General features: G+C 44.2%; 1 protein-coding gene and 1 long non-coding RNA gene across 2 annotated transcripts; both read left to right on the top strand.

Annotated features, from left to right (window-relative positions):
* The first annotated feature begins 2,486 nt into the window (after window positions 1–2,486).
* On the top strand, window positions 2,487–15,786 carry LOC127058276 (uncharacterized). The gene is made up of 4 exons (XM_050968001.1): window positions 2,487–2,605; window positions 8,483–8,836; window positions 12,354–12,770; window positions 15,577–15,786. The coding sequence occupies exons 1-4, from the start codon at window positions 2,563–2,565 to the stop codon at window positions 15,705–15,707; spliced, it is 945 nt and encodes a 314-aa protein (XP_050823958.1). The 5' UTR covers window positions 2,487–2,562; the 3' UTR covers window positions 15,708–15,786.
* Window positions 15,787–15,897: 111 nt separating this feature from the next.
* Window positions 15,898–20,546, top strand: LOC127058283 (uncharacterized). Its single transcript, XR_007776331.1, has 3 exons — window positions 15,898–15,934; window positions 16,632–16,821; window positions 18,900–20,546. It is a non-coding gene; the product is annotated as an uncharacterized LOC127058283 (long non-coding RNA).
* Window positions 20,547–22,977: the final 2,431 nt, after the last annotated feature.

The following is a 22,977-nucleotide window of genomic DNA, read 5'->3' as shown; positions in this document are numbered from 1 at the left end:
TGAGCTGGGGTGGGGGGAGCTGCCGCGGGGTGGGGCGCCTCAGGGCGGAGGGGAGGAACTGGTGTGAGGGGGGGCGCTTCCGGGGGTGGGTGGGTTGGGAGCTTCCATGGAGGGGGTGCCTCAGGGCAGATGAGGGGTGGGGAGCTGCCCTGGGGAGGTGCCTTAGGGCAGAGGGCTGCCACAGGGCTGGGGGCATGCAAGGTGGAAGTTTCACCTAGGGCGCAAAACATCCTTGCACCCGCGCTGGGTTTTCCTACCACTATGATGGCACGTGGAGGTCAGGAGAAGCTTCCGCTACAATGTCTTCTGGCAGTACAGGGAGGTTTTCATAGCACTACAGAACTTCCGGCAGCATGGGGAGGCTTTGTTACACAAAACTTTAGACACTAATTAAGTTACCTACAAGTTTATCTAATTTTAAGAAAAGAGGTAAACAAGATTGTGGCTCGCCCTAAAGGAATTTCTAGAGTGTTACCAGGGGGCTTGTCTCTGACCTGCAGAGGGCTCCTCAGAGCAAGCTAGTCTTGCTGACTTTGAAAGGACAGGGATACAGCCTTCTGCTCAAGGATGGACACGCAAGCAATAACTCTTTGAAAACAAAAGAATTATTTATTTAAAGGAAATAAGTGGTTACAATGTAGTAAATGAAGCAAGAAAGGATACACAGAGCATAGTAAAATGCAATGGAATTACATTAAAGAATTAGAGCAGTGCAATAAAATAAAAGACACAGATTACATAGGATATCTTAACACATACGAGAAATACAGTGGTTTCAATCAGGGCTTTGGAGTGGAGCGCGGAGCTGGAGCGCAAAGCAGCTCCAGAGTAGTGGAGCTGCAGATTTTTGCCTGGAGCTGGAGCGGAGCTGGAGCACAGCCCTAATGCCCTGGTTTCAATGTAGCAAGCATATAGAGGTCCTGTATCCATAAAGGCTTTTAGTCTTAATGGTATAATTTAACCTCATACAATGAGCTATATGCAGCCCCTATATACACATATGAGAAACCATTACTGCATGCACAGATTAAAACATGTACTTAACAGCAACATTAATACTTAACACCTGACATTTAACATCCTGTGATCAGCCAGTCACAGGAGGGGTAGTGGAGATCTCATTCAAGAAGCAGGCAGCTTTATTCACAGACAAAGCCATACACTCTTAAATAATAGATAGAAAAGAAAATCAGACTTACCCTCATTTAAATTTTCCTCCGATTCCTCTATTGGTCCTTCTGTCCTGTCTGATCCCCAGAGTGTGGCTGCCACAGCTGCGCTGTTGCTCTTCTGCTGCGGATGCAATGGAGGTCACTGCTCTTCTGTTGCTGCTGGCAAGGTAGCTCCTTCTTGCCAAGGCAACCTTGGAATTCTGCTGCTGCTGCCGCTTTTTCAGGTAGCTGCTTTCCAGGAAGTTCCAATCTTCTTTTCAAGCAGCTTCCCTTTTTCAGTGTCAGCCTGCTGCTTTATGGCTGCTTCTTGAGGTTTCAAGCTCCAAAAACCCCATGTTTAAGACAACCCCCAACAGAACTCCATGGGATCTTGACAAGACTTCCCAGCCACCCGTACTGCCCAGACAAGCTGCCAAACTCACTGACCATGGATTAGGGAACTACCTGCGATGTCCTCCTACCCTCAGCACAACTTGGTCAGACATTGTGGTTTTTCTAGCTCCCCCTGAAGAGCTCGCATTTCTGAAGACAAGACAAACAGATTTTTGATTAGAAGAATTAATTCCATTTATTGGAAGGGAGTAAAGTCATGTTACTTCCCACAAACTGGTGGTATCACCTTGCCCCTTAAATGTGAAAGGACCAATGCAGCAGTCTGTGTAAAACGAGCTGGATTGGCATACACTGCCTGTTCACAGGCCCTACTCACCTTCTTTTCTGATTTTCACACTCACTACCCTTGTGGAGGTAGTGGAGGCTTATGAAGGAGTCTTTCTGCCCTCACGTGGTCTCTGTTCCCCAAATGGTGTTTTCTGTCTGGATATCTTCCTTGAGGCATGGAAAAAGGACCAGCTAGTGACTCAGTGACTGCTGCACCTTTGACTGAGATACCTTATGGGGCTGCTTTTCAGATGATGGCTCAGGCCCAAAGGAATCCCTGGTAAGTGGAAGGCTAAAATAGCTACCATTTCACCTGACATTTGTCCACTGAGTGAGGCCTACACTATCCTGGTACACCTCAGGAATCACACAACTGATATGGGCAGAGGATAGCCAGCAAATTACTGTGGGCACCTCAGACTTTCTTTTCTACGGAAGACTTTCTTCTACTGCCTAAGAGCCTCTAGTCTTTGGACTTTATTTCCCAAGATATAAATTACCTCTGTCATCACTGAATGACAATAGGCTTGTTTGTGCTGGAAGTGTCTCCGACTCTAAAATAAACAGCATATCTTGCAGCTGGGCAGTGTTGCAATTCTCATTATCTGTTTCCTGTTACTTTTTGTTGAGCTCACTAAACTTCCGCTTTCCTTTCTCTTCACAAGAATTTTCTTAGAATTAGAGACAACGCCGAGAAGAGGAAACCTTTGCAACCCTTTCTCCCAGAAGAATGTATTTTTTGGTGATCCTGGCTTTTCTAGGACGAATTACGGGTATGTTTCCTATTAAGAAAAACTGCTCATTTCTATGCCTATCTCACTTTCTTAATACTTAAGAGTATTTTGTGTAAAGTTCATTTTCTGGGATGTTTAATCTTAACACATACTGAAGTGTAGCATAAATATGAAATTAAAGAATTAGAGTTGGTTTAAGTTTGATTAAGAATAGATTGTGTTATAAAGAAAGGCCCTGACTAGCAAATAGAAGGAAAGTCTTGAAAATAAAAAGGCCAGAAGACAAGAAGTAGGGAGGATGGCTGGTTCAAAAAATTAATGAGATAAGGAAATTTCTAAAAAGAATGCCTCTAACTGACAGAGTTGACTACAGATGGTTTTAAATAAGGCAAAGGAGTCAGCCTGGACCTTTCCAGCCCACATACCAGTTTGATCTTAAAAGTAAAGCCTGTGTGAACCCAAGTGCAATGAAACAGCTGTTGGACAGTAGGGAGGAGGAGAAGAGATAAGGAGCAAAGATCTTGTGAGAAAGCAGGTTGTAAATCTTATCTGGATTAAAACTGAAAATTAGGGTGAACTGTCTCAAATTAGCCATTAGCTAATGTGATAACTGGCTCTGGCATCATTTGTTTTTTGAAGTGTATAAAAAGAGTTAGGAATTCGAGGGTTCTTTGTCACACCCTACCACCTGATCATGCTTATGTACACCAGGGCTAGATGGTTTTCCCTAAGTCTGGCCTATTTGTAAGTGATCGCATGCTTATGAATACTTTGTTACTGTGTTGGGCATAGTTTCTGCTTATTTTAAATCTGACAAGGCATATTTAGAGGCATGTTAAAATACTATTTGGCCTTTGGACTTAATAAAGGAATTCATGGTTAAATTAGTGTCTGGTGGTCTCTTGTATTAATATTAATTATTTCTAATATTATTAATAATTCAACAAGAAGTATTCCTGATTGCAAGCTATATTTACTGACTTTAACTATGTTGGAAAAGGTTGTTTTCTCAACCAATAAATGGACTGGGGAGTCAGGAGGGTCATTAGAGATGTCAGGAAAGTGCATTTGTGTGAAATACAGAGGAGGAGGGTTAGAAGAATGTTTGTTTCTAAAGTGCATTTGGCCCCCTGGAAACAATCCCCCCCAGCGCCGCCCGCCCCGCGGAAACAAACCCTCGTTCACCAGCGCCGGCCCACAATAGAGAGCTGTGGGCCGAAAAGGAAAGTTGGGAGGGAGGGGGGGAAGAAACGGCATGCATAGGGTGACAAGATCACAGCAGTAAAATAGGACCCACCCCATCCCCGCTCGGCCCCACCATCACACCCCTCTTCACCCCCTAGTTCCCCGCTGGCTTGTTGCATCCCTCCTAGTCAGTCTCCCATCCACCACTTGCCTCCTTTCACTTTCTCCCTCCCCTACCAGAAACCCCCATGCCAGCCCCACACCCTCTGCCTCCAGCCAGCCCTACACCCCCTACCTCCAGCCAACCCCTGCCGCACCCCCCTGCCCTGCCTCCAGCCAGCATCACACCCCCTGTCTCCAGCCAACCCTTGCCACATACCCCTGCCTAAAACCAGCTAACCCCAGCCAGCCAGCCAGCCTGCCCCTGCTGCACCCCCATGCCTGAAGCCAGCCAGCCCCACACCCTGTCAGGTTATTTATTTATTTTCATTAAATATGTAGACTAAATGAATTTAATAAATTTTCAAGCCAAACATGAATTAATTCTAATGAACAATGCCACATTATGCAGTACTCACTTTCAAAAGTTTATAATAAGCGATGCTCCAGGGGGAGGGGTAGAGTGGGATGGGGTAGGGGGGCGCAAGGTGGAAGTTTTGCCTAGGGTGCAATACCCTTGCACTGGCCCTGCGGGCACAGGGTGGGGTACAGGATGGGTGGAGGGGTGCAGGCTCTGGGAGGGAGTGTGGAGGACTGGGTGCAGGTTCTGGGACAGAGTTTGGGGGCCAGAGAGGGGGTGGTGGATGCTGTGGGGGAGGGGACTGCCATCACATGTGGCTTCCTTCCTCTCCTGCTGCCCCTTGCCATAACCTCACTGGGGTTGGGGGATGGGGCTGTCCCTTGCCCAGTTTGCAGGAACGGTGACTGGGGGGAAGGGGTCAAACACTCACCAGAAGCCCCAGCAGCTGCTCAGGTGAGTGAGGCCCACTGTCAATGATCCTGTCTCCCACTGGAAGCCCCCTTGGCGTCTCCTCCAGGCAGAGGTGAAAGTAAGCGGGTATGGGCCGGTATGGAGGACTGGTAAGAAAAGGAGACTGACTGAGGGAGGGAGAGAGAAGCCTGCTCCCTGCATAAGAATAGTTTAAACTCATCTGTTCCCTGATGGTTCAGCCCCAAGGTTTCTGGCATCCTTGTTAATTTCACTCACAGTAGCTGTGGGGAGGGGGTCTAGGGGAGGGTGTATTTAACTATGGCAGGGGCAGTCCTTTTCTGCCCCTGGGGTTGAGGGGCTCTCTCCAATACTAATATATACAGCAAATACAAGCATTTGGCTGCACAGCTTAAATCCAGAGCTAATAAAAGCAGGTAGAAGGGGAAAACTCACTGTCACATTGGTTTCTCATCTCCTCCCTCCCCCTCCTCCAGCCAGGCTGCAGACAAGGGTCTGCATCCCCCCTCCCCCGTCCCCTCACAGGGGTTCTCCTCTAGGCTCTAGCTTGCAGTACGGAGACTGGCTGAGATGCCTGCTGCTGCTGCCTGCAAAATAACAGTTTAAACTCAGCTGTTCCCTGTGCAGTTCAGTGCCCAGAGTTAGCAGCCGTTTCTGGCATCCTTGTTAATTTCACTCCCAGTTGTTGTTGGGTGTGTGTGACTATGGCAGGGGCAGTTCTTTTCTGCCCACAGGAAGAGGAGATTTCCTAAACACAATCAAAATCAGGGACCGTTTCCAAGTTCAAATCTATCTCATTCCCTCCCCAGCAGAGGATCATGGTTGTGATGTCCAAACTGCTTGCAGATCCTCTTTGAAATGTTACTGTTTTAAAAAAACAACACAAAAAACACGGAGAACATGGTGGAAAGATGTCATGATGATTAGGGTTTATTTTGGGCAAAGCAATTTTGCTAAAGAAACTAAAGATTCACAGGGAAAGCAAATAGCCTCCATAGATAAAACCACAAAGGGATTGGAGGGGAGAACTGAATATTCAGGGAAATTATTGTGCCTCCTTTGAAAGAAATAGTAGTTTTCATTCCAATCCACCCTCTTTATGTATTGATTTAAACACCTGAAATGTCCTTAGGACATCGAGTGCAATCTCAGATCTCTTTTTGTTTTGTCCTGCCTGCAGAGTGCAGAGGCCAAAATTGACAAAACTTTCTCTAAATATCTTGTATATTTCATGAAGGCTATTCCACTTGTCCTTCATTCACCCCTGACTTCCCCTCCCCACCCCCAATCCCCAGCTCCCTCCCTGGCTGGCTGGCTGTGGTTTTTGCTTTGGTTCCTTACTCCTTGGCAGACCCAGCCCAGCGGCACCTGCTGGCTCTCTGCAGGCAGCAGCCCACAGGGGCCGGTTGCTGGGGTCGCTGCTGGTCGGTGGCAGGCTGCAGCTGCATTGTTTGTGACATATTCATACACATACATACAGTCAGAGGTGAAAGTAAGCTGGTCCAGTCCGGCGTACTGGTAAGAGCCAGTACGCTGTGCTGGACTGCATTGACTTCCACAGTGGGGATTGAAAGGGCTCAGAGCTCCCCGCAGCTGCAGGCAGCCCAGAGCCCTTTAAATCCTGGCCACGGCTCCATCGGGCGGGCTGGGGTCGGGATTTATAGGGCTCAGAGCTCCCTGCCACTGTGGGCAGCCGAGAGCCCTTTCAATCCTGGCCGCGGCTCTGGCGGCCGGGCTGGGGCCAGGATATAAAAGGCTCTGGGCTTCCCTCAGTGGCAGGAGCTCTGGGCCCTTTAAATCCCTGCCCCAGCCATGCAAAGCTCGGGGTTCCCCCTGGCGGCCAGAACCCTGGGCCCTTTAATTTGCTCCTGAGGGCTCCCAGCCACTTCTGCAGCTGGGAGTCCCTGGTTGATTTAAAGGCTCTGAGTCTCCCAACCACAGCTGGTTCCCCGGGGCCTTTAAATCTTGAGAGGTCACGCCTCTTCCGGATGAGGCCACGCCCCCTCAGGACTCTGGCAGTACCGGTAAGTTCTGTAAGTTACTTTCACCGCTGCCTCCAGGTGAGTGCCAGGGGAGGGGAGAGCTGCGAAGCTTGTGTGTGCCTCCCTCTTCCCCCTCTCCCTCCCCTCCCCCTCCTGATGTGCTGCAGCTGGCTGCTCGCCCTCAACCCTCTGCCAGCCAGTGTCTCTTGTTGCCATAGAGGCAGCAGCAGCTGGGAGAACCGCAGCTTTCCTTCCGGCAGAGAAGGCTTTTTCTGTGCCCCTCAGCATACTGTGCCAGAGGCAAGTGCCTTCTCAACTTCGCTGGTCAAAATTCGACAAAATTCAAAGTCTGATAAAATTTTACATCAAAATTTTGAATTTCCATGGATAAAAAAATGGAAATAAAGTGTTATGAATATTTTCACAATGTTCTAATCAAAACATGAAATTTTAATTGAAAAAAAGTGGAATATATTTCCCTATCTTTCAGCCAGGGGCTGCTCCAGGCACCAGCACAGGAAGTGCGTGCCCATGGTGGCAAGCCACGGGGGGGCATCATGCCAGTCGCTGTGAGGGCGGCAGACAGGCAGTCTTCGGTGGCATGCCTCCAGGAGGTCCCCCAGTCCCGTGGCTTTGGCAGCAATTTGGCAGTGGGTACCCCAAAGGCGTGGGACTGGCAGATCACCCACAGATACGCTGCCGAATCCGCATGACCAGCAGACTGCCTGCAGGCATGCCGCCTAAGGCCGCCTGACTGCCGTGCTTGGGGCAGCAAAAAACATAGAGCTGCCTGCTTTCAACTAGCTCTGGTTCTGAACGCCAATTTATTCAGTATTGTATTAAAAAAGCTGTGAAAATACAAAAGCTAAAATGTTTTGTCTATTTACTTAACATAATCTATGCTAATAGTAACATAGCTGTAAGTATGCCTAATTTTTTGCAGCAGACCAGCTGGAGTAGCTCAGATACAGTTTTTTGTTGCATTTCACCAAAATGGCTATATTTTATAAGAACTCTAAAAAAATGTAGGACAGAGAATTGGAGGCATAATTGTGATGACAGTGTCTCTTAGACACATGCCTCATAAAGCCTTTGTAATTCACATGGAGACCTCAATTCTGTAATCAGTAATGTCATGTGAGTAACTTTATGCATGTGAATAGTCCCATTGAATTTTGGAACTGTTCATATGCACAGACGTTCTCAGGATCAGGGACTTAATCTTTATGTAGTTTGCTAAAAGTTAATTAGCAAGGGCCAGATTTTCTAAGTTAAAACTGCAGTTTTGTGCCATGGCTGCTTGTGATTGGTTATTGGCCAAGGGAATTAATAAATATGGCAATTGTTAGTACAAAAATACATATTTGTACCTTCTTTTCTTTGAACTCTCTTTGGTGTAATTCTCATGGTCAGAAAGGGCCATAAAACCACCCTTTAAAACAAGGCCAATGTCAAGGCTTAAGCTATGTAATCTGATCAGTGTTCACTATGATCTGTGCAATATTCTGCTCATTCCACAAGGTCCAAGTATAAAATTCCAGATCTGTACTCTTAGTGCCAGATCCTACAACATGCTGTGGCTGTCATAGGAAGTGCTCAGAGCCCCGAGCTTCTGCTGATGGCAAGGGGAGGATGTTCAACATGACCCAGGAGGAAGAGAGCAGCATCCCAGAAGCACACAAGCTCGCAGGATTGGGCCCTTAATGATGCTTATAACCTGCAGCACTTTCTTTACAGTATTATTTGTAAGATGATTTCTGAATCATTTTGCATCAGTAACCATTTATGTATTTTTAACAGGTGAGACTTTCTTTCGTCATTATGAAAATGGAAATTTCACACTTAAGTGCAATGGAACAGTGGCTAATGAGAAGGAAACAATTTGGTATGAAGCTGAAGAATCTCTGCAAGAATTCCAAGTAATCAACTACTGCAGTAATCAACAGCCCAAAGTAATCAATGGACCAAACAAATGCTCTGATAAAACAAAGTGTACAAACCAATTATCAACTTCTGATTCCAAAGGTGGTGGGGTATTTGCATGCGAGCAATTTACAAATACTGGAACATCACAGACTTGCCCACTTTTTACCAGTGTGACTCACTGCAGACATTATAACTTTTTTATTGTGGTGATAATAAACATGACCGCAGGTGAGTGCTTTTCTTGTGGGGGAAGAGGGTTTATTTTAATTAATAAATTCTAGAGCTGAGAGGCCAGAAAGGGAGTTAGTGAGTTGAAGAGAAGCTTATTTAGAAAATTCAGAACTGAGGACCAGATTCTGCCCTTTTTACTTACAGTGAATAATACTATTCTCCACCAGTGTTCCCTTGACTTAAAAAAGGAACACTTATGGAGGAGGTGTTATATGAGTGAGGGTTACTGAATTTGGCTTTGAATGAATTAGGCATCTGAACTAGGCTGAGTAAAGTGGTCAACAAAAGTGGAAGTTCTTAAAAAAGAAAAGAAATTAAAAGAAATATCAGGTGTGGGGGGGTCATTGAAAATCTGCACTTTTTACCATACTAAGTTTACTGTTATTAAGATGCATTCCAACTCAAAGGCCTACTCATGATGTCTTTATTCAGTTTTCGCTCAGCTCTTTTTTGGGTACATCCCCACTGATTTTAGCTGAATAAGTTGCTCTTCACTTCCCCCTAGAAACACTCGTTTGTAATGATGTTGGTACAGTTTATCTGTCACCTTTCTACTTTAAAGTTGGCAGGCAAAGGGACCCTTCTACATGGTGGGCCCTAGGACTACACTGATTCATGCAAGCTGAGGATCTAGCTCACAGATTGTAAAACATTAATGCCCAGTATTGTGTCTTGCTCTTTGAATTTCTTCCCAAAGAGTGAGATTCTCAACCGTGCTCTGGCTGGGTAAATGGGCTAAAGAGTTTCTAAAATCAGCATCTGGTCTGGATAGAATTTCCCTTTGGCATAGGAACTAAGGAAGACAGCAGCAGACTGTCCTTTCAACAACACTCTTGCAACTCCTGACATAGCAGGTATGGCTTGGGTCCAGGCTGCAGAATGCAGCACTACTTAAATTCAGGGCAGTTGACCCTCAGGGCTGCCTAAATTGTACTGAGGGCTGCTTAAAGCTACCTTAGCCCCTCTCCACCTGGGTTGTGAGTTTTGTTCTGTGCATCTAGAGGCACAGCACGGAATCTTACCTCTAGTGTTTTAAGCTTTCAATCGATTGTACTCATAACATTGGTTTTGTGCCTATTTTGCACACACAAACAACTATTTGTGCAGACAAGGCACCTAAGTACCAAATTTGTGTGTGCAAATATTTGTCGAGCACCCATAACAGGTATATGCTAAATGTTGTGTCTGCAATATGGAGCCTGGTTTGAGGTTAGTTGAAAATGTGACCCTAGAAATGCTGCAGAATCTCACTCTAGGGGCCATTGTTGTTTTTAAATGTGTTCATGCACATATTAAAAACGACTACCCTCTGAATGTCCTGTTTAGTATACACTGCACTTCAACTACTTTATCCAGAAAATATTTAATCTTTAATAGCTGTTTCACAATTTCACATTTTTTCAGCCATTTGTCTAATAACGTATCTCATAGCTGATACTATCAGCACTTAGGCCAAGGCAGACCCCGAACCAGGCAACAGAAATGACAACATCTGTTTAGTGCAGTGTGAGAATGTGGTTTCCCAGATGTTATAGAATTATAGATGTGTAGGACTGAAGGGCCCTCAGTAAATCATCTAGTTCAGTCCCCTGTACTCAAGGCAGGACTAAGTAATAACTGGACCATTCCTGACAGGTGTTTGTCTAACCTGTTCTTAAAATCCTCCAATGACGTAGATACCATAGCCTCCCTTGGCAATTTGTTCCAATGCTTAACTACCTGGACAGCTAGGAAGTTTTTCCTAATGTCCAATCTAAACCACCCTTGACGTAATTTAAGCCCATTGCTTCTTGTCTTATCCTCAGAGGTTAAAGAGAACAACTTTTCAGCCTCCTCTTTGTAACAACCTTTTATGTACTTGAAAACTATTCTCATGCCCCCTCTTAGTCTTCTCTTCTTCAGACTAAATAAACCCAGTTTCTTCAATCTTCCCTCATAGCTCATGTTTTCTAGACCTTTAATCATTTTGTTGCTCTTCTCTGAACTTTCTCCAATTTGTCCACATCTTTCCTGAAATGTGGCACCCAGAACTGGATGCAATACAGTAACTCCTCACTTAACGTTGTAGTTATGTTCCTGAAAAATGTGACTTTAAATGAAACAATGTTAAGCGACTCCAATTTCCCCATAAGAATTAATGTAAACGAAGGGATTAGTTTCCAGGGAAATTATTTACACACACACACACACACACTATAAGTTTTAAACAAACCATTTAATACTGGTACACAGTGATGATGATTGTGAAGTTCGGTTGAGGTGGAGGAGTCAGAGGGTGGGATATTTCCCTTACTGCTAAATGATGAACTAGCAATTGGCTGAGCCCTCAAGGGTTAACTCTCTCTCTACACAGGGCAGCAGGAATGGAGGGAGATATGCACATTTCCCTTAAGTACACTGCCTTGTTAATTAGATCTGCTTGCTGAGACACAGCTGCTGCAAGCTCCCTCCATCCTGAGTCCTGGTCTGTTCCCCCTGCTGTATGGAAGATGGGGTAAGATGGGGCTGCAGGAACAGGGGGGAGAGGACACCCTGACATTAGCCTCCCTCTTCCTTCCCTCCCCCCCACCCCCACAGCAAGCAGGAGTGCTCCAAGGGGAGCAGCTCCAAGGCAGAGGGCAGGAGCAGCACATGGCAATGGGGCGAGGGACACAGCTGAACTGCAGGCAGCTGCTTCACAGGGAACTTAGGGGAGTGGGGAGCTGATAGGGGGCTGCCGGTCCACCCTGGTTCCAAGCCCCCACCAGCTAGCTGCAAAGAGCTGCTCTTCCTGCAAGCAGTAGACAAAGCAGGTGGCTGCCAAACGATGTTAGAAGGGAGGCTTACACAACTTTAAATGAGCATGTTCCCTAATTGATCAGCAATGTAACAACGAAACAACGTTAACCGGGACGACTTTAAGTGAGGAGTTACTGTACTTCAGTTGAGGCCTTATCAGTGCAGAGTAGAGTGGAAGAATTCCTTCATGTGTTCCTAAGTCCCAGAGGTTTACTCAGTGAAACTGGACATATATCTGTAGGAGGAGTAGCATAGTTAGTGCCTCTAAGAGCATGCCCCACTTCTATGGTTCCAGTAGGCAGCTGGTTCAGCCCAGAATTATTATTTTGATGACCACCAAATGACTGAACATGCAGTGCTGAGAATCTTCTGTGCAGAGCTGAGCACCTTCAACTTCAGTGGAATGTGCAGGTGCTGGCAACTTCACAGAAGGTACTCAGATTTCACAGGATTGGGCCCCAAATCGCTATTTAAAATAGCTGACTTGTAGCCATAGTACAGTAGATATTTGCACCTGTTAATGTAAAAATGCCTTGTAAATAGTTCATTAAAATAAAACACCTCCCCCCCCAATAGAAATGAAACAATGTTTTTGCACTGAATTCTGTGTCTGAGAGGATGTTTTTGTTGGAAAATTTTCAAACTTCTAAGAATCCTTTCAAAGGCAAAGCATGTTATAACACGTTACAGTGCACGTTTGTCATATCTTTTGTGTTTGTTTCATTCTGTATTGCAGATAAGGAGACATTTGAGAACATTCCGTCAAAATCACATGATAATCATTTAGTAGAAGAAGAAAGTAACTTCACTCTCTCTTGTGAATTTCAAATGAAGCAACCAAAACAAACATTTGTTATATATTGGATCAAATATACAGAAACAAGCAAATGCCTGTTTTCTGCTGCGAGAGAGCAGTATACTTTGTCGTATAATACACATTGCTGTATTGATGAGATGATCGAAGGACGACTAGTGAACTATACAAGCTTAGATTCAGAAGAGAAACATGTAGTCCATAATATGACCATCTTGAATGTTACTGACTCTGACAGTGGAACTTATTTATGTGTTGTAAATTCCTGGGCAAGAAATAAACATGTGTGGAAGATTGCAAATAACCTTTCTATAGAAGTGAGGAATCAAGCCATTCCATGTAAGTTAGAAGTTTTGTAGTTGGGGTTGGTACCAGAGTTGCTTATAATTTTGCCAGACTTTTGCTATTTGGGATAAAATTTTCCATGCTGGGAAAACTTCAGCAAAAATGGTTCAGCCAATTTGAAGAACAATCCATGGAAAAATATGCTGTATTGCCCATGTTAAAAATTCTGGTGACATTTCTTTGAACAGATCTAGTGCCCCATGCTTTGGAATAAGGACTTGCCATTTGGCAGGAGAGCAGCCTTCATGTTAGCGGTGACCCTTTTACCATTCCCATGAAAGTCTGCCCAAATTTGGCCAAGTTATAAGCCTTTAAAAATCACAGTGCACAGATGCTCAGTAAAGACTTCCTAGATATCATCCACTAAATTCCCCAATGCTCCAGCCCAGTGCTGAGTGGGACTTTCCCTGCAATTGCAGGTCTGGGCTGCTGTGAGCCATGTTGCATCCAGTTCCAAGCAACTGAACTGAGACTGAACTACTGTGCTGTCAGTGACATCCCTGCTGGGCCCAGGCTTTGTGGCGGAGAAGGAATGAAGAGATGATAGAAGCCAGCCAGCCAGTGGTGGGAGGGTGGTGAGCAGAGAGTGACAAGGAGTTTGGTGTGGGAGACTGAATGCAGGAGGCTAGTGGATAGGGGCAGCAGAAGAGGGAAACTGGGACTGGGAGCTGGGGTGGGGGAGACTGGGACTGAGAGTTGGAGACAGAAGTGTGTGTGTGGGGGGAAGGGGAGGACACTAGAAGCCAGTAGGTGGCGGAGGACACTGAGATCAGAGGAGGAATTGGAAAGAGATTGGAATTGGCAGGGCAAGTTGCCTGGCACTGAAAAGCAGTGGGATGGGGGGAAGGAGGAAAGGGAGGGTTGGAGATCTGATGAGCCAGGATGTGTGGGGTGGGAGGAAAGAAGTGGGAATGGCTGGGCAAAAAATAGTGGGCTAAGTAGCTGGGATGGGGTGGGGAAAATGCTGCGATTAGACAAGAAGCCGAGGGAGGGAGAATGGGACTGGGAAGCAGTGGGGCTGGAGAAGATGAGTGTGGGAGGGGGAGACTGGAGGCAAGCACTGGGAAGAGGACTGGTGACTGCAGTTAGGGTAGGCCAGAAGAATAGGACTGGGATGGAGAAGCGACAGGACTGGGACAAGGACGAGTTTGAGAGGATGGGGCAAAAGGGGTCGTTCTGGGAGGGGATTGGGCAGAAGAGTCCATGCCTGCTAGAGCCACCCCCTCCAGAGCCTGGCATGGAAGTAACGATTCCTGAGTCTCACCATTCTTCTGCTGTCAGCAAATATCTGTGAAACTCACAGGGAAGGTGTCCTGTCCCCCTCTGGTGCTGATCCACACGACAACCACCTACTACTGCTATCAGTGTCAATGTTAGCTTACGTAGCATAGGTCTTTGTGGTGGATCTAAATGTCCCAGCCCTGCCAATGACCCAGTGGGTATCAATATGATGTCACATAATAGAATTTCTGTTTTTTCAGTTTGCTTTCTTAAGAAAACAGTAAATTACACGCTCCGCCCTTCCCCACCCCCACACATTAAAAGAGCATTAAGGTTGCAGAGTCAAGCACTCCAAAGTTGGGAGATGCCAGTACTAAGGTTGCTGACTTGAGACCCTGGGGTCTGATCTGCAGAAGTGCTGAGCACTAGCAGCTGCAACTTCAGTCAGTCGGAGTGAACATATGAAGTGCTATAGAATGCTAAGTTCTATGCAATAGCAGGTCCTAGGCATCTCAAATGGGGGATGGAAAATTAATGGATTTTTAGTCCGTAATATCTCTGACCTCAGTTCCCCATTTGTCCAAAGGAGTTTACAGTCTAGAATTCATTTTTTTTAAATGACTTGGTTCGAGGGATTAATCTGATTAACTGTAGGAACAAATGACGCTGTTTCAAGGTCTTGTCACCGGCTTGTGCCAGCATAACACATAGCCAGAGACCATGAAATTCTAGCCCCATTAAGTTAATGGCAAATATCCCATTGACTTCAATGCAGACAGGATGTCACCCCTAATTGCTATAGGGTAAAATCAAGGTCAGGTTTGCAGAGCAGTAAAGGAATGTAAGGCAAACCATGGATTGCAGTGTGGGGATGACAGAAGGCTCTGTAGAGATTCTACACTCTCCTCCCCCTCTCCCCGGTCTCCTCTCCATAAGCAGGTGAATAAAAATGGGCAGAGAGTGCACAGATTCTTGACTCTGCCTCCCCAACACATTCGCGAGCTATACTAGACAGTGAACTGCAAGAAATACCCTGCAACAGATGTAGACTTAGTGCAGGGCTAGGGGAAGACCTGGAGGCAGACTGGCTTTTTCAGGGCTCTTGGCAAAACACAGCTGAGTCCAACATTTGTACCTGCAAATGACTGTGGACACAAAAATGGAGGACAGTTTAAAGCCCCTTTAAAAATGTGAACCTCAATATTTATGCTTTACAGTTGTGCTGCATTAACCCATTATAATACTACAGTATTCTCCAGTTATCTCACAAGACACTGCAATACTGCTACTGTAACATATATTGTGTTGCATCTTTACAGTAGAATATTGGAATATTTTCTCATAAGAAAAATTAGGTTACAGAAATCAAGTTATCTGCTGCTTTTATTACCAATACTAGCATACTGTATCCTGGAATAATCCACGTTAATGGCTTGCTGAATGTGTATTATTCACATAGTTGTTAAACATTATTTGATCATTTGAAAAGCACCATCCATATAACAGATGTAATAGTAAAGTGTTTTCCCCAGCATCGGGTTCCATTTTCAAGATTAACTAACCCTGGTCCTCTCTTTAGCCTCTGCTTCCGTGCCATTGTATGCCGCCACAGGATTGATCGTAGGGATTATTATCATCAGTGGGATAGCGTGGTTGATCTATAAAAAGAAAATCAAATCAAAAGGTAGGAAAAGTGAAATTAGTAAGTAAGATCTGCAGGAATATTTTAACTGTTGAAATTTTACAGTGTGTTTCATTTATCTTTTATAGGAAAGCCATCTGCACAACTTCCCAGGTACGGCCTTGAATGGATATAACCAATGAAATAGTATCATTTTTAAAGTGTTTTTTCCAATTGATAGAAATGACTAAATAGATTCTTCCCTTATCTTTTTATTTTAGAGCTCAGGCTGCTCTTGATATTTCTGGAGATGAATGTGAGCATTAAATTTTTGATAAACCTTTTTGAAATGATTGTCTACTTAGCACATTTTGAGAATTGTGTACTATGGATTTCTTAGACTGTCTGTGCACAGTATTAAGTTTTTAAACTTCAGATATTGCCAATGCTTTTTTGACCAGTAACTTTTTGTTAATCAAATTAGTTTTGGTTCAGGAGAAGGTTGTTCTTTAGGGAGGATGGTCTTGCAATTAAGGCACTGGAACAGGATATGGGTGATCTGAGTTAAATTCTTGTCTCTCTCACATAGATCCTGTCCCTATGACCTTGGGCAAGTTACAGACTCTGTCTCTGTCTGAGTTTCTCCTCAGTAAAACAAATAGAACATTGCTTCTTGCTCTCTCTGGGGTGCTAAGATGGAGTCATGTTCTCAGTGTTTGTGTGTTCTGACAGAACAGTGCTGGGGCCATAGAAGAACCTAGCAGATAAGTGATTCTGAATCATCTTCCTAGCTACTAGAGGTGGGGTACTATAGACAGTAACCAACACAGGTCTTAATTCTGGGCTGGAATGGAGTCAAATTCCATTATTTGGAGGTAGGAGAGGAGAATTTACTTTATGTCCTTTTCAAAGGGATATAATACTATTTTATTTAGTTGATTTATTTTAGCTGATGTTTTATTTTAATTCTGTGAGATTCATAAACTCTTTGATGCAGAGTCATTGTTTTACAGGTTCCCCGTACGCAGTGAGCAGCAGCAGCAAAGACTTTCAAAGAAATGAAGTGTTGTATTCACTTGCAACGAGCCCATATGAGGACCCAAATGCAGCCTATTGTACAGTGGATAACACTGCAGCATCTAGCAAGGGGACAGGAGATGAAATTCATACAGTCTATGCAGTGGTGCCACAATAGCTGTTCCTGTAAGTGACTTGTAAGAGGAAGTGTTATTTTTGACAAATGACATTGCAAATAGAACCACCCAGGTTACTCACACTAGTATAACTAATAGGGGCTATATGAGTACAGTAACTCTTTGCTTAAATTGTAGTTATGTTCCTGAAAAATGCTATTTTAACTGAAATGATGTTAAGCAAATCCAATTTCCCCAGAAGAATTAATGTAAACAGGAGGGGGATAGGTTCCAGGGATTTTTTTTTCACCAGACAAAAGACTCTCTTTCTGTGTATATGTACACACACAGTATAAGTTTTAATCAGTTTAATACTGTACACAGCAATGATCATTGTGAAGCTTTGTTGAGGTGGTGCAGTCAGATGGTGGAAGAGGGAGGGATATTTCCCAAGGAACGTCTTACTGCTAAATGATGAACTAGTGCTTGGCTGGGCCCTCAAGGGTTAACACGTTGTTAATGTAGCCTCACACTCTACAAGGGAGCATGGATGGAAGGAGGGGAGACAGCATGGCAGAGAGAGACAGAGACACACACCGTGTGTGTGTGTGTGTGTGTGTGTGTGTGTGTGTGTGTGTGTGTGAGAGAGAGAGAGAGAGAGAGAGAGACACACACACACATTGCCCCTTTAAGTACGCTGACACCACTCTAAGTACATTGCTATTTTAAGTAGATCAGCAAGTTGAGACAGTAGCTGCTGCCTGCAAGCTCCCTCTATCTTGAGCCCTGTCATGTGTCCCCTCTGCTCTGTGGAGATGAGGTACAGGAGTGGAGGGAGGGGGGCACCCTGACATTAGCACCCCTCTTCACCTCCCTCTACCCCCTGCACAGCAAGGAGGAGGCTCCCGAGAGCAGCTCCAAGGGAGAAGGCAGTAGCAGCACACAGCAGTGTAGGAGAGGGATACCAGAACTGCCCAGCAATTGATAGCCTACTGGGTGGCTGCCGCCCAGGGAACTTAGGGGAGCTGATAGGGGAGCTTCTGGTCCACCCTGGTTCCAAGCCCCCACCAGCTAGCTCCAACGGGCTGCTCTTTCTGCAAGCAGTGGACAAAGCAGGTGGATGCCAAAGAACGTTATAAGGGAGCATTGCACAACTTTAAATGAGCATGTTCTCTTATTGATCAGCAACGTAACAATGAAACAACGTTAACATGGGATGACATTAAATGAGGAGTTACTGTATGCCATAATAATGGGAAATACTCTTCCAGTTGTATGAATCTGCTCAGGGGTCTGTTTCTCACTACAGTAGTATGGAACTTTAGTTATCCCCTGTATCTTCCCCTTTTTAAGCTGTGGATTTGGAATTTTAAATCTGTGGCAAAATGAACAGGCTAATCGGAATTGTTCAGCCCGAGCAAACTTAAATTGATCACACACATTGGATAGCTGTGAGCTTTCAGCTAGTGCAAAACATGCATGAGGGAGAAGGCACAAGGAGCAGTGCATTGGTTTGTCATAACTGCAATCTCTGTGCTCTCCTGAGTGCAAGAAATGCTTCTTGGGACACAAGCTGCCCAAAAAGTGGAATAGAAGATACAGAGAGATGGTATGGCCATGGCCCGACCCGCTCTACCCTACACTCTCCTATGGGGAAGCACAGCATCTGTTCTTGCCCAGCAATGCAGGGGAGTTCCAGGAGGCCATGGGTAAATTGCTTTCCTGTTACATATGGCTCTGAATACACATAGAAAGGCCTTTTATGGTTTATATAAGCTCAGAATTCTCGAAGTTGTATCCTTGAGTGTTGGTACCATTGTTCTCGCCTCTATTTGTCTTGAGCACTAATTTGCCTTTGTAAAACAGCCATGAAATCCCCACTACTACTCCTTTTCACAGTAAAAAAAAAATAATTTTGAGAGTAATGGGCCATAGTTTCCTGTCATAGACTCATAGACTCATAGACTCATAGGTCAGAAGGGACCAGTCATATGCAATTGCTTTGATATCAGTGTAATTGACACCTGGGAGGAAAATTTGTGTGAGATTGTTATTCAGAAGATATAATGAATGCTGAAATATATGACTTTCTATAAAACTATTTCTAAAAGTTCTCTACTGACCATGAAATTGTTTTTCCTTACAAAGGAGCTGGAGAATGGATGTCGGTTTGAAAATGACTATCAACTTTTGGCTGATTTTAGGGGGGAAAAAACCAACGTAGTAGCCTTGACTACCCATTTTTGACTATTCAATGAGCTATATTACAAAATATTATGGAGCAGGTCCTCTACTGGTATAAATTCTCATATCTCCATTATGAAGCTATGACAGTTTGCACCAGAGGAACATAGGAATTGTAACACTCAGACCATTGGTTCATTTAGTTCAGAATCCTATCTCCAGCAGTGGCCTTCACCAGGTGTGTCAGAAGCAGATGCAAGTGTCCCCATAATGGACAATTATGGCACAACTTGCTCACAGGGGAAGTTTCTTCTCAACACCTATCAGCTACAGATTGGCTATACCCTGAACGAAGAGGGTTTTATAGCCCTCATACATCTTATCCTATCTAATGTAACTTTATCCTTAGTGTATGAAAATCTTTATAAATGAACGATTGCTTTAGGAACAAAGATCTTTATTTTGCTTCAGTTTTACATTGGTGTAATTCTGTTGGCTCCATTGGAGATACTCCTGCTTTACATTGGTGTAAGTGAGAAAAGGATCAGATACTTAGACACTCAGGTATGATTACTAGAGTAGGAAGAATCAGTTAAGGACACTATTAGTCCCTACTGTAAGTTTTTCTTCTTTAAAACAGGCACATTGGATATAATGTTGTGAAGGGAGACTGGGGTCCTTTATGTATCTCCAGAAAAGGTGCAGCACAAACCATGTTCCAGGAATCAGGGCCGGCAGCAGGGCCACTCTCCTAGTAACCTAACAAAAACAGTTGTCCTGTAGTTGGCTGCCTGATTGACTACACCGCCTGATTGGTTTGAAGAGTCAGCAGCCCAGCACTTAAGCCCAGCAGCAGTTCAGTGTCTCTTCAAATCACGTACTCATGGCTGAGCTAGCTCCTGTGTGTGTTTGTTCTAGCCCTGCCCCACTTCCACTAGGCATGACTGCCCATGCCCTGGCCACTGACACCATGGCAGTGCCACTGTCCTCACATAAGCTTTTTAGTCATCACAAAGCTGAGAGGAACCTCTGCTAGGATGAGAGGATAGGTGTATCTCTGTGCATATTTAAATCTTAAATCCACTGGAATGTCTATATTCTCCATTTACTTTCCCCTGCCCACCTCAAAAGCTTGACACTGAGTGAAGTGATCCTCTTTCAAGGGTCTGTTGGCTCCATTCTGGATGCTCAGATGGGATGTCTTTGCAGGGGTGCTGGAACAATTTGTATAGTGGGGGTGCTGAAAGCCATTGAACCAAACTGTAAACCTTGTATATAATGGAAACTACTACTCCTTCAAGCCGGGGGAGTGGCTGCACCCCAGGCACCTCTAGTTCCAGCACCTATGTGTCTTTGTAGTGTTCCCATCCCTTGCTGGTCTGGGTAGGGTGACCAGATAACAAGTGTGAAAAATTGGGACACTTTATTTTTTGGAGGAGTGGCCTATAGTTGCCTGTATAAGAAAAATCCCCTAATATCGAGCTGTCTAGTTACCCTAGGTATGGGGAATTTCGGGCCTGAACTTGGACACTGTGGTGCATTGCATAGCTACAAGCTCACCCAGATGGCTTTGGTGGTGCATTCTGGAATAAAATAGGCTGTGACCTACAATTCTCATGTTAGCCTATTAAACAGGCTTTGGATTTGGAATGATTTCATCACTACCAATGTGAGCTGGATTATTCTACACCGTGTTTCTGAAAACTAGTATTTCCTTGTATCCTACCTTTGTTTTCCTTTATATCACGGGTACTACACAGGCTACTGAGCTATAAAGGCCAAGAGGTTTTAATGATATTGTGCTAACCACATGAGGGAAGGTTGAGTAGCTCTTGCTGTGATGTGTATGTGTAATTTTTAGCTTTATTCACCAACTTCCTGTCTTGTGTTTTTTACCTAGTTGAAGGTTATGAACAGGAATATCATGGCTTTCTAAAAAAATCATATATAAAATATGTCTTCCCTTCTACAATTTTATAAAAAAATAATCGGAGAGAAAGAAAACAGGAGGAAATCTTTACATGTTTTTCTAACTTCCAGGTTGCTTTTTAAACAACTGTTAATAGTTTGTGTTTGGTGATAGGGTAAATTGGTCAAATATCATAGGTTGAATTTAGCCCAAATCCAAATGGTTAATACTATAAAACAGTGGTCAGCAACCTGTGGCCCGTGGGCTGCACACAGCCTGTCAGGGTAATCTGCTGGCGGGCCGCAAGACAGTGTTTACATTGAACGTCTGCAGGCCTGGCCGCCCTGCAGCTCCCAGTGGCTGCAGTTTGCCGTTCCTGGCCAATGGGAGCTGTGGGAAGTGGCGTGGGCGGTCATGCCTGCAGATGGTCAATGTAACCACTGTTTTGTGGCCCGCCCGCGGATTACCCTGATGTGCCATAGGTTGCCCCCCACTGCTATAGAAGGTGACTGCTATTTTTCTTGTGCTAAAAGGATCATATCCAACTGTCACTGAAGTCGGTAAAGGACTCCCTTTAACTGTAATGGGAACTGGATCAGACCCTAAATGAAGACAGATTGTATTGCTTCGATGTCACAGCCTTGCAATAAAGCTTTCTGATGATATCATAGCTACAAGATAGGCATTCATTTTGCTAGCTGCCATTGGGATTTTTGCTATATAGGTTAGGAATAATACAATACATTAAGTAGAATAGAACATGATATGCATTTTTATGCCTCTGATTTTAATTTCCATATTGTACCATTTTTTTTTGTTTTGTTTATTTTAGCCTTTGTATATGTGATACCAGTGAATTGCAAGAGGGCTTATAAAAGCCATGGAATGGTGGTAATATGTAGTAATACAGATGAAGCAAATAAACTATCTTAAAAGTATTGATGTTAAAGTGTTTCAAGTTGCTGACAGGTAAATGTTAACTGAATCCAGGGACATGTTTGTTACTGTGGACAATATTAATATTCATTCACTTCACAGAGGGCTTGTGAGAGTTAATCAGTTCATCTTTTTACTGGGCTTTGGATATGTAAAGTCTATAGCCCCAGTCCTGCTTATACCTAAGCACATGCTTAAGTTTAAGCATGTTAGCTTCATTGAAGGAATACAAGGTGTGAAGTTCAGCATATTCTTAAGTGGTCACAGAATCGGGGCTTATGTAGGTGCAAGATTATTATGATGGAAATAAAAGGAAATGTAAGGCCCTACAGGAGCTCCTCACAAGCAGCATAGCCCCACCAGTTACGCTGCATCCTGGGCTGTCCATGTCTATAGAGGGGTGGGAGAGAATTTCAAAATGTGCTAATTTCAGTCATATATTGTAGTGGAATTCCCCTCTCCTGTTGGTTGGGTTGTAGGTGGGTGTGGTTTGAGAAAGGCAGGGAGATTGGTTATTTAAACAAAGTGTTCCGTTTTTTTGGGGGGCTGGGCTGCTGCCTTTTGTCAGCTCCAGGCAGGCAGTAGGTGCAATGTGAGGGCTCTAGTTGTGTTAAAGTTTGTTTGGAGTTTTAGAAAGCACAGTCCTGCTTCATTCCTTCAGCTCTTCCTGCTGCTACAGTGTTCTGAGATGGAATTTCTGAATAGACCAAAGGAGCCAATTCTTTTCTCTTAAATATTTTTTAGAATTATGATTTTGATATGAATGAAAATTCAAAGTTAAGACTGAAGCATCATCCTTGAACTTCTCTGTGCTCACATATTGTGCAGCTGCCAGAGAGTGAATTCTTGGGTCAACTGAATTTACTTGTTTTGCCAAGGAAGTTTTGCCATAAGTGGAGCTAGGATTTCACCTACAGCTTTTGTAAAATCACCCACTGGTGTTTCAGACCTTAGAATACTTTGGTATAATAAGTGAAAGACAAATTGACATATTCCAGTCAAATGCTCTTTTTGGTTACAACATCATGGTAATGTAACAATTTTTGTACTTAGGTCAGGGTACATAGTTATTTTAATAACTAACGGCACAAGATCCATTTTATAACCTCGCTAATGTTGCCAAAAACCACATATTCAAGAAACAAAACTGATATCATCTATGTACATAGTAGAATTGAAGAAAGATAGGAGGATTTC

Source organism: Gopherus flavomarginatus, chromosome 9, assembly GCF_025201925.1.
Source record: "Gopherus flavomarginatus isolate rGopFla2 chromosome 9, rGopFla2.mat.asm, whole genome shotgun sequence".
Taxonomy (NCBI): Eukaryota; Metazoa; Chordata; order Testudines; family Testudinidae; genus Gopherus; species Gopherus flavomarginatus.
This window is presented reverse-complemented; position numbering and strand designations above follow the sequence as displayed.